This window comes from Fulmarus glacialis, unplaced genomic scaffold (assembly GCF_000690835.1).
Source record: "Fulmarus glacialis isolate BGI_N327 unplaced genomic scaffold, ASM69083v1 scaffold20992, whole genome shotgun sequence".
Lineage (NCBI taxonomy): Eukaryota > Metazoa > Chordata > Aves > Procellariiformes > Procellariidae > Fulmarus > Fulmarus glacialis.
In genome coordinates, this window is record NW_009198824.1 from 44,906 (window position 1) to 64,895 (window position 19,990).

The 19,990-nt window shown below is 37.8% G+C and overlaps 1 protein-coding gene across 1 annotated transcript in view; it reads left to right on the plus strand.

The window, feature by feature from the left end:
• Positions 1–19,990, plus strand: part of RGS7 (regulator of G-protein signaling 7) — a gene marked incomplete at its 5' end in the record, with an annotated part of 68,824 nt that overhangs the window by 36,189 nt on the left and 12,645 nt on the right. Inside the window, 6 exons of the mRNA XM_009573052.1 lie at positions 5,072–5,146; positions 6,241–6,339; positions 7,040–7,101; positions 8,637–8,747; positions 9,231–9,356; positions 17,128–17,314. Of these exons, the coding sequence (XP_009571347.1) occupies positions 5,072–5,146; positions 6,241–6,339; positions 7,040–7,101; positions 8,637–8,747; positions 9,231–9,356; positions 17,128–17,314 (660 nt within the window). The remainder of the gene's footprint in view (positions 1–5,071; positions 5,147–6,240; positions 6,340–7,039; positions 7,102–8,636; positions 8,748–9,230; positions 9,357–17,127; positions 17,315–19,990) is intronic.

Genomic DNA, 19,990 nt, shown 5'->3' on the forward strand with positions numbered 1-19,990 from the left:
GATATGAATAGTGGCTGCTGAGGGTTAGAAGACTCCTTTCCTAGAAAAATGACAGAAAGAACAGAATAGATTTTTGCAGAAGGCAACGCTAACATTTGACACTCAGGAAATTTCAAATTTTAAGCTTACTGTATTTGTGATAGCCTGCTATTACAAATAATGTAAAAGACAGCTTTCAATCTCTGCCTTGTCTTTATGTTTGTGTGTCTGACTTTGTCTTTTCCAAGTGGAAGCGAAGATCTGTCACGTTTGTATCCATGTCCATGATTTAAATTTATAGTGTTTAAATTTTGAAAGCCTGGAGATCTTGAAATTTAGTATTTTGCAATTAAACTTAACAAGTTAGCCCATGCTTGCAAAACAAAGAAAAAGATCTATTTCATATTGTATTGACACTGAAATGCAATGAGTTTGTGTAAGGGATGTGAATCAATCTGCCTAAATATTTACTGCTTTAATGCTCCCTGAATTTATGGGTGTGCATATTGAAATGAGGTAATTATTTTAACTAACACCTATGCGTTTTTAGCTAAAGAGGCTGTGAAATTACATTTCCTTAAATCATCACTAGGTTGGTTTGTATGGGTTGAGTACACAGCAGAGGCTGCCAGAGGGCAGAGGCAGCAGTAAGGAAGCAAATACCAGTCTTGTCTTTCTGTTCTGCTGTTATGGGGAGGGGAAGGCAGGGTGATGAATTTCACGCTGCCATGAATACTTGATTGGAGTGTTCTGTAAGGTGGATTATTTGAGTTTCAATCCCTGCAGCTTGTGAAGATCATAGGCTGTACCACAGAAATGTAGGCTGAGAGGGACCTCTGAAGGTCCTCTAGTCCAACCTCCTGCTCAAAGCAGTGCTGACTTCTACATTGCATAAGATTGTCCAGGCCCTTGGTTAAACTAGCTTTGAAAATCACCAAGGATGGAGATTCCACAGCCTCTCTTAAGCAACTTCTTCCTTTTATTATGAAGAATATTTCTTTATAGCTAACTGGCATTTCCTTTACTGCCATTTCTGACTATTGCGTGCTGTCCTTTCATGGTGCGCCTCTGGAACAGGTCTAGCTCTGCAAGCCCCCTTCAGGCAGCAGAAGACAACAGTTAGCTCTCCCCTTTTGCAAGCAGAAAAAAGTCTGTTCCTCCACTGGACTTTTCCGTTTTGAGTATATTTCTTGTGTGGTTTGTGGGGCCCAAAGCTAGTCTTGGTATTCCAGAGGTATCCTTATGATGCCGAGTAGAAAGAAATAACCACTTCTTTTGCCTGCTGGCTATGCTGTTGCTAATGCAGGTGGGTATGTGGTTTGCCTGCATTGCTGCAAGGACATACTGCTGACTCATGTTCAGGTTCTCCCTCAGATCATTTTCTACAGAGCAGCAATATCGACAGACAGTTCCCAGCCTATTGCAATGCATGAGCTTATTCCCTCCCACATACATGGGTGTATTTGTCTCAGATACAAGAAAACTTTTGGTTATTCTGGCTTAAGTAGATTCACAGTTAAATTGCCATATTCTTTAAGAAAGAGAAAAACATCAAAACTTAAACTGACATCATTATAAACATTAATTTACTTCCTGTTGAGGATTTCACACTTCTTAGAATTACAAGTGTATCATAGCAAAGAGATTTTTACACAAAAAGTGTTGATAGCAATTGATTTTGGCTATGTGGCCAGGCAATAAAAAGGGCCCTTGGAGTGTGCAACCTTGTACAGCAAACTATAAATATTAGGTATTCTGCACTATTTGGATAGAAATATACCATGGCTAAAGCATCCCATTTGATGTAAACAATGAATTCTTACAAAGAGTTGCTACAGGTGTCAAAAAAATAATTCACTGTTAGCACTATTACAAGGGCTTAATTAATTAATTCACTGTTGCCACAGTTATCAAGGAAAGATTATGAATACCAAGTGGATTTTTTTTAACTAATCATACTCTCAGGTGGTTAGCTGTAGCCAGATCCAAGCATGTAAGTTCTCAGACCTGGAGTTCTCGGACCTCCTCTCCTGGCAGAGGAGGCTTCCTCCTTCCACTGTGTTTCTTGGCAGAATCCTATTATGCAGCCTCCTAGACAGCATCAATAGAAAGTTGTGCTGCTTGGAATTCATATTAATGTGATTATCCTATAACTGAAGTAGGGATTAAAAGATCTTCTATATGTGTTTTTTTATATTATTTATCTGCATCCATTTATCTCAGCAGTGAATTTATCATGACTGGACTGACATGTCCTTCGCTGTAAATTAATACAATGGCATTTGTACTTTGAGATAAGGGCACGCTAACAGATGGATGAAAAGAAACTAAGTTTCCTTTGAATATATGACAGTTTTTCAGTCAGCTATTTAAAAACAGATGAGGGACAAATTCTACCCTGGTTATGATCTTGCTGTATGATAATTTCAACAAGGTCACAAGACTTTCCTCTGTGTGTGTGGAGGGGGAACTGTTTTCATACAGAATATTAGTCCTGAAAGAAATAAGCATTCTATTTACACATATAGAAGAGGTTTCAAGTCTTCCAGGAAATCGGTTTGAAAACTATTTACAGTATTAGTATGCAAATTATATACTACACACTAAATAGGAATCTTGCAGCAGAGCACTCTGACAGGCATCTCACTATTTGAACTATGGTAGTCCAGTTAAAAAAGCAACAAAAAAAGAAAACACAGCTGGATGTAATTGTAGCCAAACACATACTTATTATGTTAATGAGGGCATACGAATAGAATGAAATGTTGTCCAGCAAAGGTTTCCCACAAAGGCTCTGAGTTATTTTAGCAAAATGTTCAAATAATGCAAGCTTTTGTTTTTGTTTTAATTGAAAAGATGTTCGATATTTATTCCTAAAAATTGATAGATGAAGTGTGGCAGCACCAGAGAAACAATAAATCCCATCTCATAGCAAGTATCATTTTAATAAATATTCTTCAGTTGAGAAGAAAACATGAGTTGTGTCCCCGATTACATAGGTCCTTCCACCGATATAATTTATATCAAATTATGAGAACGGTATTGTATGGTGGTAGTGACATATGTCGTAAACTCCTATTGTCACCCCAGGCTGTCACAGTAGTGATACACCCTTTAGCTGTCTTCCCTTTTGCACCGAAGCTTCCGGAGGCTTCCCTGCCCGTACCTTCCCGCTGCTGCTCTCCTGTCGGCTTCCCTTCAGTCACACCTCGGTCCAGTTTCTGCCCTCACAGCCTCTCGTGAGTGCCGGTGCTGAAGTATGCCGCAGCAGCTTTACTTCAGCGTGAGAGGTTTTAAACAGCCAGGTGTCAGTAAGAATCCACCAGATGCTGTAGAAGGTCAGTACTGGGTTGGGTCTCTTTCCAACCAGCAAAAGCTTCGCCCTTGTTTCACTCCTAAAAATCTCCCAGGATTTCTTGTTGTGTCCCTCGCATCAATCTGCACAGCTCTGGCACGTAAGTTACCTGGGCAAGGTGCTAGATCTGTTCACACCAATTTACTCTGGTGGACTGGAAATCTTTGAAAATAAGAAGCTTCACATGAGGTTCATGCCCTTTTTTGTTTTGCTTTTGGTTTTTTTTTCCTCTCCATTTTTAGGACATGCTTTTAACAAACCATAACTGAAAACTAAACAAATAACAGTTCGTGGCTTATGTAAGTGTGCCTGCTATTCAAATGGCTGCATTCAAGGGCTGTAGATATTGTTAAAGCCCATGTCGTCTTCACTGCCGGCTGCTGCCATAATCCTAAAGTAGATGCATCGTTTTCTTTTTAACTTTATATCTCAGTACACTGCCCCGTGAAATTGCTTTCTGCCTTTAAATTGACCATCATGCAGAATTTTGTATTTTTCAACCTGTCATTGGCTTTGAGAGTTACAAGTTATTCTGAGTTAAAAAACTACCATTTTTGTTCACAAGCACAAAGTGTGCCTTCCCAAATCTAGCTCAATAGGCATGTCAGATGCAGTCTTGAGAATATTTCTAAGTGCCTATTTTTATTCTTAGTGATAAGGAACTGTTTGTACTGCAAATGTATTATGATCAAACGCACATTAAGGTATTACTTTAAAATAAAAACTTATTTATTAATTTAAAAATCATACTGGATAAAAAAATCAGTCTGTTATTTAAAATAAGGCAGAGGCAAAGTACCATTGGCCTGTTTAATGAAATGTATTTGTTTCTTGGCTCTGCTTACATAAGAAACATTTAAAATTTTTGTCTGTGAAGATTTACAGCCATATCAAGCATTTTACATTATGATAAGAAGACAAAGCTTGTATCATTAGTGTGATAGTCCAGCTTGGTTGTCTGGCAAGTAAATTCTACATCTAGCTACTCCCATTAAAAAAACCCAACCTACTTTCACTAAAAACCTGCTCCCGCTAGAGAGCAGATTTTGTACTTCCCGCTCCCAGTGGCAAATGTAATCCCTCTAAAATCAATAGGTAAAACTCACCTGAGAGCGTAACACTTACTATTGGTTGTTTGCAGCAATGGGTAAAGAACAGATTTCTGCAGGGAGTTCGTACTTAGAGGGAAGTGTCAAAGGAAGATGAATTAGGATAAACTAGAGGACTTGTGTCCTTTGGGAGGCTACACAGTTGTGAGAACGAATCTTTGAAGGCCAAATCAGATGTGTTGAGAGTCATTCTGTTTAGACTGCCAATCTTCTGGTTAGGCTGCCAATAGCAATTTAATTTGAATTAGTACCTGTCTGTGCTGCAAGTGTGTCTTATAATATGCATTTGGATATTTTCTGCTCCTCTGTACATTGCTTTCAGTACTTTCAGCATAAAGATATACAGTAAAACTTGTCCTAAAAACCATCATAGGGTCCAGCAAACAACGCTGAATGGCAAAAGAATCTCTCTTACAATAAGCCAGACAAAATGGCACTTGAGATGCTTCCTTAGACTCTATATTATTTAGGTTTTAGGGACTATTGCAAAAGGACTTTAAGTTATTATATGCCTCTAGTCATTTATTTTCTTAGCCTTACAAACTGAAGAGGGATATCTCAATGAAAATAGTATGGAGCTCCTTCACAGATTTTATCCTTGTGTTTTCCTTTCTTTTTCTTTTAATAGCCTGGATGTGTAAACACTACTGAAGTGGATATAAAAAAATCTTCAAGAATGAGAAATCCACATAAAACAAGAAAAGTAAGTATTGTTCTTGTATCAAAAAGAAGGAGGTGGAGGTAATTTATAGCATGAAGTTCTATAGTTTCTTAAAACAATTTTTTCTTGCAGCTGCAAAGAACAAGTACTTGAACATATGTTATTATTTCATAAGCTCTTAAATGAATTAGTATTAACAAATTTGCTAATACTAAGTAAATGCTATCACATAAGAAAGGCCTTGGAGAAATACACAGAGAATATGAAAATAAAATTCTTTTTTGTGTGCTTTATTCATGTTGTTTAGTAGATTGAATAAAGAATGTTAAAATGTTTCTGTCAGTAATTAAGGAAAAATAAATTAAAAATGTAGTGTTAACTATAACAGCAATTCTTCTTGTGCTGGTCTTAATGAAAAGGATGTCTTTAGTTTACAATTATGCCCCGAATGGATGACCAGAAATTGTGGAGGAAATTAGCTTCATCTAAATTAGGATCCAGACATGAACAGTGTAAATTCTCTAGGGATGTATAGATGGATTGGAAAAACACTTTCTTTCAAATCCTTTGTATCATAACAATGTAGATTGTCTCCAACGTTAAAGTAGTCCCTTTGAGGTATATTTTCATGTCAACCCATGGAAAAATATGTTTTAAAAAGGAAAGTGGATTTATAGAAAGTTTTAGCTTAGTTTATTTATGGTGATGAAGTCCAGATTAGCGTAATTTACCAAGCAGTAATTGCAAATTTGGGAGTCATTCAAATAATCCATTGCGATAGTCTACCTTTCAGGATACTGTTTCTTCTTTTCCTACCAGTCATCTCCACTTACTGTAATAGCTGCCTTTCAGTGTCATCCCCCATGTTTACTATGCTGTTAATAGAGAGACATAATAAAAATAGGTCCCGTGTTCTATGTTGTTATGAAATTGTGGGGTTTTGGGAGTCTTTGTTTTACACCATGGTATAGAAGCACAATTTTATCTGAGTGCATGGTTTATTTGCAGTTTCTTTTGAAAAAGATGATCTTGGCTAACTTCTCGAGCACACAGTACTAAAACATCACAGTTACTATGGGTTTGTGTCGAAAGCATTGTCTGAAAGCAACTATCATTGTTCCATATTTTTTGCGTAGTCTGTCTATGGCTTACAAAACGACATTCGAAGTCACAGCCCTACCCACACACCAGTACCAGAGACTAAGCCACCCACAGAAGATGAACTACACCAAGAGGTTTGAAAAATAACTACAAAAGCATACTTTTAAATGAACTTTTTAGGAAAATAGGTATTAAACCAAAAATTATTGTAACTGGGAAGTATGTTCAGAACAGATCTAGCGAATGTTTAGTAACCCTTTTCCTTGTTTCAGGATATATGAGACAAAACCTGACATTTTTGTATCTTGCATTAAACAGTTAAAGGCAGTTAGCAGCAGGCCAGTTAGTGGGTTCTTTCCATAGCTAAGCCCATCAGCTCCTTTAGCAGTAGACAGCTCGCTCTTCCTTTCAACACTGATTCCAGGTTTGGGGGTATACTTACCTTCCGTGTATGCACGTATGGGTTCACACATTTATCTACTGTTCACGCTTCATTAATCTTTCCTGAGGTGTTAGAACTGGGAGAAGGTAACTGTCTGAAGAATTAGTAGTTCTCTTCAAAAATCTAAAAAAAGGCTAATTGGATTTCTGTTGATGAACCGCTAGGGAAAATGTTATATTGGATCCTTTTTTTGTCTCCGTATGATCTTTTCTCTTTTACAGAAAATTCCATTTATTTTGGAACTACATTGGTGAAATGTTGTTTTAACTCAGATATATTTCTCTTCTGTGCCCTAGGATAAATTAAAGTTAAATTACAGCCCTAATAAAAAAGTTATGGGAATAGTCAAGCAATGAATTATTTATAACATTCTTTGCCTTCTTTTTTTGCAGATTAAGCACTGGCAAGTGCAATTAGACAGACATAGATTAAAAATGTCAAAAGTTGCAGACAGGTAAGTATATTGTCACATCTTCTGGTTTTTCAATTAGACTGATAACTATTGGGAAAATGTCAGTATGAAATAGCTTCAAAGAAAGAGAGACAAGGGAGCTCAGGTGTCATAGAAATAACTAATGAGAGTTTACTTTAAGTGGGAGGTATGAAGTTCTTTTATTGATGAAAGATGGCTCAGATATTCCATGATACATTTCTGATAAACCCAAGAGTCACTGAAAGAGCCTCTGACCAAGTGGTCTCAAGTTTCACCTTGCATTGGCAGGGAGGCTAACTGGAAATAGGTCTGGGGTTACTGTTTTGATATTTCAAAAGGGCAATCACTGACAAAGCAAGGGAACTGATCGGCAGAGCTGGCTGGATGAGGAGGTCAGTGCTTGAACAAAGTGAGTCTTAGCTTACTTTGGGTCAGAGGATGTAATACTAGTAGGAATCTGTCTCCAAATAAGACCAAAATTTGTCAGGAAGGGGCTAGAAAGCAAATAAAACAAAAAGTCCCTCAGAAAGACAAACTACAGCTTAGGTAGAGAAGAGGCAGAGAAAAGGAATGTTCCATCTAACACATCAAATACAGAGATACTGAAAATTGCAGAAAATTGAGCCACGTAAGACTTAGTAAAGGAATTTAAGCCAAATACAAATGGTTCTTCATCCTCTCATATATGTTTGTGCATGTATGTCTACTTATAGATGCGTATGTATGCATACACATACAAACACATATAAATATATATTTATAAAGAGAACAGGTTAAGAATTTATGTTTGCTGAACAGTAAAAATGGAATACAGACTAAATATAATATAAATAGAAATGAAAAGGGAGAATATTTGTCCTCACTTGTCAATAATTTTTCAATAATTATGAGGCAAAAGGAAACTTGGAAACTGGGAATAAAGGCATGGGAGATGTAAATTACCAGAACACAAGCAAAGTTTTTAGCGCATTCAGCTGAGTCAGACCGATTCATAAATACTGAAGAATTTGGAAAAAAAATTGGGCTTTTTGGAAAGCAATAAACTTGGGAGTAGTGCCATTTGATTAGGAAATAATATAAATGTTAACTGTATTTAAAAGAGGAAAAAAGGAATCCCAGCAGCTGCAAGGCCAATAAATATGAACTGAATAGCATGCAGTGTTTTAAAACAGATTTTAAAGGAACTGATAATTAAAACCATAGGGGTATAAAACATGATCCTTTATGAAAGCAAACATGCATGAAAGAGGTTGCTTGATTTAATTTATTAGTGCTTAAAGGAGCCCTAAAAGGAGCTATGTGGAAGTATTAGGGAAGTTTGTAGTTTATTTTATCTCAGCTCTTGGTAAGACCTGAGCCACCTCTCCTTCTTCAGGGGTCCACTTTTAAAAGGCTTGAGCAAATCTATTTTAGCCTGAGCTTATAGCTGACTTCTGAGTGTGTGCACACCCAGTTACCATGGTTCAGTTGACGCAAGGTAACTTGTTAACTGGGGTAACTTGATCAGGTTTCCTCACCTCCTGACATGACAATGTTTGATGCTTTTGTTTTCCTAGTCTATTAGCTTATACAGAGCAGTATTTGGAATATGATCCTTTTCTTGTGCCCCCTGATCCCTCAAACCCTTGGATATCAGATGACACCACTTTCTGGGAACTGGAGGCAAGGTATATAATTTTATTTCTTCTTTTGGGGTAAGGTGGTATAACAGGCTTTTCTTGAAGCATGAAGATTTCAGACAGAGGTATTGCAGGAAAATACTGAAGCAGAAGGGCAATGCAGCATCCTTTTGGTCTTTCGAGCTTTACTGTTTCGCAGGATGGGAAGAACTATGGATTAATAAGTCTGTGTAAATAAAGTTACAGTTACCAGTTTCCAGGGTTCTGGTGTAAGGAAAAAAGACACCTTTTAAAATTTAACATTTCCTAGTTGGAAGTCCTTATTCTTCTGTGTAAATGCATGCGTATTACCTCCATCCTGTGTAAATACTAACAGCCTGGTTGCTCATCTTTGAACATTGCACAGATGTGAGCAATCTGGAAGGTGAGAAATCTGTGGTTGAACTTTAGGACTTAGTTTAAATTATGAACACAGAGTATTAGAATACTGACTATTGCTGATTGTAAATTCTATTATTTTTTCTTCTGTAGCAAAGAGCCAGGACAGCAGAGGGTGAAACGATGGGGATTTGGCATGGATGAAGCTTTGAAAGACCCTGTGGGAAGAGAGCAGTTTCTCAAATTCCTGGAGTCAGAATTCAGTTCAGAAAATTTAAGGTAAGTGAGAGGGGCTTTATTTTTTAATAGCTTCTAAGCTACATTAAGGGGTTTTTTTTTGTCTGATTCTTTTCATTTTTTGACCCCTTCAAAAATTTTTCTGTGTCTTACCTTTCAGAATCCATTCATGCAGATTGCTGCCTGCTCCCATATTCAGGCTGAGGGAAAGATTGATATAGTTAGCAGAGACTCACATGAAGCATATTTTCCCATTCACGTCCAACTTTTGGTCAAACTACCCATGTAAGAGCTTTTCTCTCAGGTCATTTTATTAAACAGGTTTAAAACATTGAGCCATTCAAAGCCTGTTCAGTATATTTTAAGTCCAATATGATGAGAACAGTAAAATTAAAAAAGAGAATTTGTTTAAAAATAAATAAGGGATTTAAAAGTAAAATTTGCTGTTGGTCAGGTTTCTGGGGATCACTGGTCTTTTGAAAGTCTTCACTAAGATTCTAGTACTCGTGGATCTGACACAGCAGAAGTAGTGTGACAGCTAGCTCTCAAATTCCTCACTAATTGCAAAATGGAAAGATGCTGCTAGTATATGAAGCTCAAATAAACTTTAAAAAAGAAATTCTGTATATATACAGAATTACTTTGAAGTGAGGGAGAACAATTATTTGATTTTAAAAAATGATAGTCCATCCATTGGCTAATAACATGTTTTGTTGTCGCTATTCTAAGGAAGTCGTATTTTGGTAAGAATTATTTCAGAGGGATTGATAACAGCCTGTCTATAGATAAGTCAAACTAGTGCAAAAGCATGTACAATATATTTTTCTCTTTATTCCACCTTCTTGTCAGATGTCATCTGTATTAACTTCCCATTCACCAATAGCATAAGGAGTATAAAATCCTATCTGCACACATTCTAAAACTCAGAAAAATCCTAAACTACTTTTTTCTATGCCAGTTCTCACTCCGAAGTGGTGCAGCATAGCCATTCATATTAGTGTTACATTTGTGTAGAATCTTACAGGTGGTGTTGATTCATAAATGCTGAGTAGTTGCACAGACCTCCTTGTTGTTAATTTAAGTTTGTCAGCAGAATAATTGGAGATGGACTTCTCTAAGTTGCTGACCATGTTCATATTCAAACATTGAATTTTGCATCACAAATGTATATTAAATACTCTAGACCTTATGATATTTTCCAACTGATTTGTTTGCCTTTACTCCCAGGGAAATGTGGCCTGACCTGTGTGTGTATATTGATAACTTCATTAGTGACAGATACAGATTTTTTTTTTTTTTAATTAAAAAATCGAAGTGGTAAAATTAAATTTTAAAAATCAGAATAATACCAAGAAAAGGAAAGGTAATTTTTTTTTATTTAAAAAGCATCCTAGTAATTCCTTATGCAGAGCAGCTGTTCAAACATGAACCTAGCCAGCCCAGTGTGTGCTGCAGTTTCTATGCTTTTCTGTGATGAATTTGTCTCTCTGCCAACCAGACTGTTACCTGCATAATCCCTAGCTCTTTCTTCTAATCCTGTTTACAACACTAACCACAGGAAAACTGCAAGTGACTGATCCAGAAAAATTCCCTAGAGAAATTTGTTCAGAGCTGATTCCTTGACATGCCATCTACTCTTCTGTCTCTCTCTCTAGAATTCTTATATTGGCATTATAAAAAGGAGTATCTGAGCAACGGTGAATATGAGCTTAAAGGCTGTCCCTGGGAAGGATCAGGCAGGGGATCAAACTTGCACTGAAAAGGTGCTTTCTGTGATGATTAACTGAAGGAAAACTGTCTCACAAGCTCAGAATTATGTTTATGAATTCTCAAACTGTGGGGAAATTAATCTACCGTTAGGCTTACACAGTAAAGTCAGGTGAGAAAGCATGAATTTGTAAAGCTTGTTGTGTAGGGGAGTCAAAATGTTATAGACCTCAGTAACAGAAATGAAAAGCATTACTGCTGAATAAACCTTAAATTTAAAAGACCACCAATTTCTTTGCTCACTTGTTAACCCCACTGTGGCAATTTGGTTGTTTGGGGCGGTTTTTTGGATTTGACAGCCACATTGAGAAAAAGCTTTATTTCCATCCACATCTTCCCACTGCAACAAAGTGAACTCAAGTCAGTAGCTGGCTCTTCTACTTTTACAGATCCAATCATGATAAAATTTACAACAAGCACCATCAAACCTACAGTGGGATAGACAGCTGGGACCCTGGGTTCAAGCTACCAAGTGCAGTACACAGGATACAGCAGAGGACTGCAGACACTACAGAGAGATTCAGTATGAGTAGATTAGAAGCCTCATACCTCGCTTTCGTGAAAGAAATGTGAAATGATAAGTCTACTAGATACAGCTTTTCTATTCAAGTGTGATTATCTTATGTAGCTAGAAGTCCCAGTGTTACTGTTTCATTAACTTGGACTGAGAGTGTGTAAGCTGGCTGAGAATCTCATTCTTAGTGAATATAGATCCTGTTTTAAGAAACAGAACAGGGATGAAGAAACTGGAGCCACAAGTTAAAACTAAGAACTGTGCAATAATTAGGAATGCAACCAGGTTTCACCTTCTTACTCTCTACGTCTGTGCTTTTTTTCTTTGCCTGTAAATTGGGATTAATAGTATTTCACTCTCTAAAGGGGTGTTGTAAAGCATAGCAAAGGAACAAAACTGTCTAAGCAGTTCTGTCAGTGTGGTAGCTTCATTACAGTGTGATTGCTGTTTGCTAACACACAGGTTGGATTCTGCAGTCACCTAATGCAGGCTATGACTTGTAATCTCTTGTTACCATGCAGATTTTTTGGAGGGATCACTTTGCATGCTGCTCACTACACAGAACAAATAGCTAAACTAACATATGATTTGGATAATAGATTTATAAAAGTCCCACTGCCTATTACAAAAATGGTGACCGTTGTTTAAAATTCACAAGACTTAAGTTTGAGCGTGATCCAACACTACTGAGCTTGGTCACAAGGCTGTCCAAGCACTGAAAAAAGACTTTTCAAAGAGAGTGAGATAGTGAAATGAATCTTACTGCAATGTGGCACCTGGAGACCTAATTTCTTTCATCCCTGTGGAAAAACCCTATTCCTCTCCATATTCTTCCTTTGTCTGTAGTGCTGCAGAATTCTTTGGAAAGTTAATATTCATATGCTGACTGTACGTTTGCTCCCAAGTGGTTGTTCTGTAGAAATTGCAGCCTGTAAAGATCTAAATGGTTTCAGGCCTGCCAATCTGAAAGCCTGTCCAAGTCAGTATGCAGTATTGCAGTAGGTGTGAGCTCCAAGGCAGTGCTAAGATTGCAAAAGCCTCCTCAGATAGTGAAGGGAGAGTGGTGACAGGACATCTTCCATGATGCACAGAAGGAAAAGCCGCTGGACCCCTTGCCCTTTCCTTTGATCCTCATTTATTAGCTTCCATAATGTGTGAGTAAATAGGGAAAAGGGGCTTTGAGTTCTGGTTGTCCAGAAAAAGAAGAGAGGGATTGAGGAGTTACCTAGATTCAGATGTTTCCTCTCGATAAATTTTCTCTGACCACCCCCCTGCAAGCTGAGATTTTGTGAGATGTTTATTTTGGACTCATCCATTTAAGTCATTGTAGAAATGTTCTGTATTGGAGATAGAGGCTTCAATTATGTGCTGTAGAAAAAAAAAAAAACAACCCACATATACACTACTAAAAATTTGCAGTGTTGCCTACAAACTGTTTCAGTCATAGTGCTTAATTTTATGTTTAACTTACTTCAGTGTTCTGATTATTCTTTTAATAACACCATAACAGTACTTTTACTAGAGAAGAGGGAGAAAGGTGCAAGAGGTTAAGTTTTCTTTTTAATCCAGCCTGTTTCACTTTTTTGCTCTTTATTACTGATCACCACTCCTGTTGACTTTAAATGCAAGACATTTCTGTCTTCACTGATGGTGGGCGAGAGAGTTCTGCATGTTACAAAGCATGAAGATTGATTAACTGTCCTTGATGTCTGTCCTGCAAGTCTGAACAGAAGTGTTGGTAATGACACTTTCCCACACAGTATGGGCACTGGTAATGTTTATCCTTCACACTGTTGATTATGAGACCCTGTTTTCGTGCTAATAACTTGACCAAAATTTAATCCTCAAGGCTGAAATTGCCTGGGCTTTATTTCTCATTCAGACTCAAGCATTCAGACTCCAAGTCCCAGCAACGTTGCCATTTCTGCAGATCAGGTGAGAAGGAACTGGTTGCAAGACTTAATGGTTTTCACTGTCATTTTCTTGAAGACCTCAGCACTACTATGTCTTGAAGCTTGAAGTTGTACTTGGCAAGAAGGTGAACTCTAGGAATCAGAGAGTAGTCTTTCCTGCCCCTAGAAAAACTTTAGCTGATTTTCTCCGTGGAGTTTGTTAAGGTTTTCTTTTGCTTTTGCTGAAAATGCTGAAAGGTCTGTCCTCCGACAGTTGTGTCATATGCACTGGGTGCAAAGCCCACGTACTTCCCACTTCACTACCTCCACACTCTGCCTAAACCTCACACATTTTGTGGAGAATCACTGCAGCCTTTCTCTCACTCCATGTTCCTATGTCCTAAATTTAACTGATCAGCTTCATGTGGGATCTGCTAATGGCTGCATCTGACATTTAGGTCAGTTAATAGGACAGAAGCCATGTTGCAGCTGTGCTATTTATCTGGCAAGGCCACCCTTACTTTGAAAGTAATCCAGCTGGAGGATATAATCCCCAGATGTCTTGCAACACGTCTTACAATGTCATGTGTCTGGATGTACGGCTATACACTCTCACTCAGCTATACGTCTGGTGTGTGACCCAGCATGTGGCAGCCCAAATGCTGGGACAGAAGACAGCAGCGGGATTTACACCCGGCTACTCAGGTCTCTGTTCAAATGGTACTGAGCATCTTTAAGAGAGGGTCTCCATCATGGCAAAAGCAAACATCCACCAACAGGAGATACAGAGTTTCATCCAAGGGCAGAGAGACTGAGCTGTAGTTCCTTCCACGAAATAGCACTAAGTATATCTGTGTATATCATTGTCCAGAAAATGCAGCTGAGTTCCCCCTCTCCCCTCTCCTGCCCTTGTACATATTTACTGTTGCACACTGTGTGCTGTTTGCTACAGGAGTCTTCCCTTGTTCTGGTCACAGCTCATGAGGCAGAGAGCTCTAAAAGGAGACAGGGAGCTCTTTTGATTTGAGGTCTTGCAGACCTGTGCTGAGGTCTTGCAGGCTCCATTTCAACTTCTTCTGTGCTATTGGTTGCCATGGGATATTTGGAGAAGTTATTTTTGAAAATGCAAGAGGTGGCAGCCTTATTTTTGGCATTTCCTAACTTTGCATATTTGACTTTAACTCTCTGTGGGAGGAGGGCAGGCATTTTTTCTTGAAAGATCAGTAAGTAGATTAAAATGTTAAAATGTGTGTTGGCTGTGAAGTAAGCACCCTAGACATAACATACTGCAGAAATCAGCATTTTCTTCCCACTTTTACAGAGGTTTCTATATTTAGAACCTCACATTTTCAATAGGATTTTTGAATGCTAATGTTAGAAGGGTAAAATAAAATTAATCTATCAAAGAGCTGGTATTCAACCTGTAAGGATGTGTCTATACAACCTGCCTATTTTATGCTGGAAGCTGAATGTTTCCTCAAAGAAGTTAAATTTATCTCCCATTTATTTCCCCATAATTGAGTATAACCTACTATATGGAAACAGTTTACTTGCAAAAGAAAGTAGTATCCTAAGGCATGTTTGTGGTGACTTCCAAAAGTATTGGCAGTGATATAATGGAACAAACAAGAATGTGACAGCTTTGAGCTAGATCCTCAGGATGTCTGCAGGGTGATAGAAAATGTGTGTTTACAAAGAACATTCTTCCCTTGCATTTTTCTATTCTTTACCTGACTTCAATACACATGAGTAATCAGTCAGTCCCAGAAGATGCATTTGAAGGGGTTAGCACTGCAGGATATACACTTTTAAATGCAAATATCAAAAGCAGTTTAAGGAAACCAAAGTCGGTTGCCCAAATTTGAGAGAGTGAACTGAATGAGAGTTTGTGAGCTGTGCAGTTTTTAAACTTGAGTTATGAGGCCTCTATTCTTACTGCATTGCCATCAGATTCTCAGGATATGTCCCCAGGCTCTGTGCAGATCTATGTTCAATTCACATTGCAGTTCATAGAGATAAGTGATGCTACCCAGAATTTTTGAAACTGAAGTTCTTCTGTTGGCACAGACTCCCTTTGTGACCTTGGAGAAACCACTGTACATTATTACATTATTCATATATTTGGCAAACTGGGACAATATTACTTCTGTGTCTCTTGGAGAATCTTAAGGGATCAATAGACAGAAAAATTGTGCGTAGATACTATGGAAATCGAAATAGTCATCTCAGTAGAGTGAAGCTGACCATAAGGGCTTGTAAGCAATGAGCATGAGCTCCGTCCATCTGTGCTACAAAGGAGTTTCAAAACAGGACTATGAAGGACTAATTGCTTCCTGGAAGGTAAATCATCTCAAGTGAAGAATGTCTTATAGGAGAAATACTGTATGCTTTACTATGCTTTACTATCCTCTTTTAAGGGTTGTTGCAATAACTATATTAGAATTTGGATTGAGGGTGTTACCGTTTTGTTTTCTTGGGGGGGGCTGAGTATAGTTCCACTATTACTCCCCCCTATCCCATCCCTGTTTAACTAAGCTAAGAGAACTCAGTTTGATCTCACAGTGTAAGCAGGGTGGAACCACATTTTAAAGCTGCACCAAATTATTTGTCAGCCTTGTAAAATCCAACTTATTTCACAGTTAACTCACTTCAAGGTTCAGCTTATCTGTTTCATAGGATCAGCTGTGTCAAAACAATAATGAAAAGTTGTGATGGTATATATTGCACTTTTAACAAAGTCAAACTTTAGTTGAGCTCTCGGGGCGGGGGGGGGGCGGGGAGGGGAACTAAGTGGTCTGCACCATGTCTAAGCATGGGATCCTAGGTTAATTTAGAATGATTTTGTGCAGTGAGAGAGTCTGAACACCCATAGAAGAAATAATGATAAAACAACCATAATAGCAAATGAAAAGTGATTATCAAAGCTTATAGCTAGCTAGCTGTGATCACAAAGTGCTCAAGACCTTTTTAGTGATCCTGCTCCAGACTGAGTGAGAAGCATACAATGAACTGGCCTGCACTGTATGTGGCTGCCTGATGTTGAGTTGCTCAGCAGCAGAAAAGAGAGAATGGGTACTTCCATTCAGCATTTTAGTAAAAATATGCATAGAAATGCAATACTGAAGAAAGAGATTATAGCGAGCAAAACAAATGCTTTTCCAGTTTATGCATCATTTGTGGAGTTATAGTAACAAAATTACAGTTACACAGTTTAGCAGGACTCAGAGAGATTCATGTAGATAGCAAGAACATAAGTTCTTATTGGCTTTTGAAGGAATGTCAAAAAGCAAGAGGTTTATAAGCAATACAAGCCCTTGTGGTTCAGGTGAAATGGAATCTCAGTGTAATTCCAGTTAAATGGAAACCTTCCTGTAAGCAAGTTACCCATACATAAATAATGAAGGATTTTCTATCCGTCTCGTGAAAAGGCTTGTAATAATTGCTTCTTAAGGTGGATTGATTGCCTGAGACAGTATATCAGAATGCTGATCCCAACACAAAATCACTGATTTTTCTTATTTTAGCATGTTTTAGATGAAAACTTCAGTTACTTCATTTTTTTTAAAGAGCAAAGAAGAGTGTGAGCACTTCATTAATGACTATACTGAATTGGAGGTCAAGGTGCTATGTTATGCCATAGGTTCTGGTTAGCAGTAGAAGACCTGAAGAAGAGGCCTATCCGTGAAGTTCCTGCTCGCGTCCAAGAAATTTGGCAAGAATTTCTTGCTCCAGGTGCACCCAGCGCTATCAATCTAGATTCAAAAAGTTATGACAAAACCACGCAGAATGTAAAGGACCCTGGAAGATACACATTTGAAGATGCTCAGGTCAGTTCGCAATTCTGTTTAGGGACATTTGAAGCAGAATATTGGCTAGTGAAATCTATATGCATAAAATAAGATATATTTGGGACTTAAATGGTAATGCTCTGTTTCCTAAAATGCCATTTCGGCAATGAAAATAGGTAACATTCTTTCATGATGCCTATGAATTACTAAAGCTCTTAATGAAACTTCTGTGCCTGGTATAGAGTCTTCAAGTAGGCTTCAAATAGAGCAAGCATATAGTGCAGTGAAAGTGGTACTTTCATCTTCCTGTTTTCTTAAGTTTCCTATTCAGTTACATTAAGAGAAAAGCTTCACCCCCCCTCCCCCCCACGTTGATTTCTAGTTCTCAAGATCTGTCTCTGAAAGACTTCCCTTGATACTGGCTCAATGTCTGTTCTCTCAATGCATGTCCAAAAGTGCTGTTATCATTTATAGGAGTCATAGGTTCCCATCATGAAAAGAATATGACCCATGTGAGAAATAACATTTTGTAACAGCTTGTGCAGAAGTATCATATTTCACAGATGTTGTATATTCTATACCGTATTAAACTACTATCTACAGAACATTGGGCAAAGATCCTAAGGATATGCTCTTCAACAATCAATATTACAGCGGTAAAGAACAGTCTGTAAATGTCTTATTTGGCTTTTGGGGGTCTGATTTAGTCACAATTTGAATACCATCATCAGAAGATACTTTTGACCAGAGCTAGATTTGTGAAAATACTTATATTTTTGAGATTGGAAGTAAAAGTTGAAAAAAACAAAACGGTAAATACAAATCTTGGTTTTCCTCAGAAGGAAAAACAAGTACTTCTGTATTAAATGCGACACTTCATGTGACTTATAAGTTAAAATTTCATCTTTGCAGACTTCTGAGAAAAGCAATATAAAAGAATTGGATTCACAGTAAAAGTAGAACCAGTACCATCCTCCCTTTTCCATCAGCAGCCCAGCGATGAAAATTTAATTATTAATGCAAAGTGAAACAGTGTCAAAAGGAGAGATTGAGATCACATCCCTGCAGAATTTCCTACAGCTTGATTATTAGGTCATCATCTTGGGAGTCAGGAGATGCTGCTGCAAGTCCCACAAAGGAGAGAAGGGAATGGAATCGGGGCTTTCTACTTTTTGGGAAAGTGCCTCTGCCCTAAATAGGAGGGGGAATAATTCTACCATCTTTTCATTGTGCTGTTAAGAGAATAGCAACCTATGATGCAACAATAAAGTTTTCATTAGACACTATATCAAACCCACTGTTTTGAAGTACTCTGCATTAAGCCAAACCCACAGTTTTTGCTTGCATCTGCTGACCCCCTGGAGATTTAGGAATGCAGTGTATAGCAAAGACATAAGTTACACAAATAAACAATCTAGCAAGATTAAAGATTTTTTAAAAATATGTCTTTGCAGTTGAGTCAGTAAAGGACAATTAAATTCCTTGCCAGTATCCAATTTTTTTTTTGTAAAAATAGGTGTAAAATTTCAACATCATTTTACTTCCAGATCTCTCTTCTCTTTTTTTTTTTTTTTCCCTTCATTTATGGAAGATGTGGAGTATTCAGTCTTTATGCAAGCAGGACTTTTCCTCCTGTTAGACCTCTGGTTATTTGATCCCGTTCAGCATACAGCTTGAACCTGGAAGCCTCCATTTCTCTGGGAAAAGGGGGCAGACTGTACCTGCCGTGTTCTGACTTGAAGTTTTAGGACCTTTACAGAGCGCCCCACCTGAAGTGGCCGGGTTTTGTCAGGAGTAGGGCTCTGCCTCTGCAACGGGCTCTTTATGGCCTGCCAGTTGGGAAAGAGACCACTTCCAAGTCATTCTGGCAGTTGGCTGGTCATTTAATTGTGGTTAAAAATGTTTTGAAAAGCATTTCTGGACTTGAAAGATGGCACCACAGAACTCCACGTCAAATGAGAGTGATACATAAGTAAAAATAGACCGATTGTGCTAAATAACATCCAGCCTCAATTCCTGACTACTATGTATATTAACAGTACTAATACAGCCTAATTTATTCTTGCTTTTACAGGCTTGGTTTTTACACAGAAATAACATTTTAATGCCCATCACCATTGATATGTACAACAGGAGCAGAGTCCTTTCTGCTCTCTGTTGGCTGCATTGGCTGCTTTCATAGAAACTGAGTGGAACAAAATCTCCCCAAATAAACCAGCCTAAGTTCTGAATATACACGAGAATTTCTCTGCTTAGTGCAAGAAATACAACGAAAGGCACTTAGAATCATTCTCTAGAGTTTCTAATACAACAAAAATTAAAAATCAGGTTTAATTTTACCTTGCCAGAATTTTCAAGCAAGGTGGGGTTTTTTTTTCTATTCACTAATTTTATGCAGTACCAGGCTGACAAACAGTTTGTTTGCTGTTTCCTGATTGCTGTGCTACAAGGTTCCTATAGTAAAAGGTAGGGTTCGAGTAGAAAATAAAACAAAAATAGCTAACACAATTCAGTGGGTTTTTTAAAAATATTTTTTTGGAGAGTATTTTCTGTTGTGATTTCTTTTTCTACAAATCCCTTTCCTAACATTATAACTAGAACCAGAATTATAAAGTGTCCTACATCATAGATTTTTAGGTTTTCATATTTTGCAGAAATGAGAATGCTCCAAAAAGAAAAGCTCTATAAACTGCCTGTGTCATTTGTTTTCTGGAT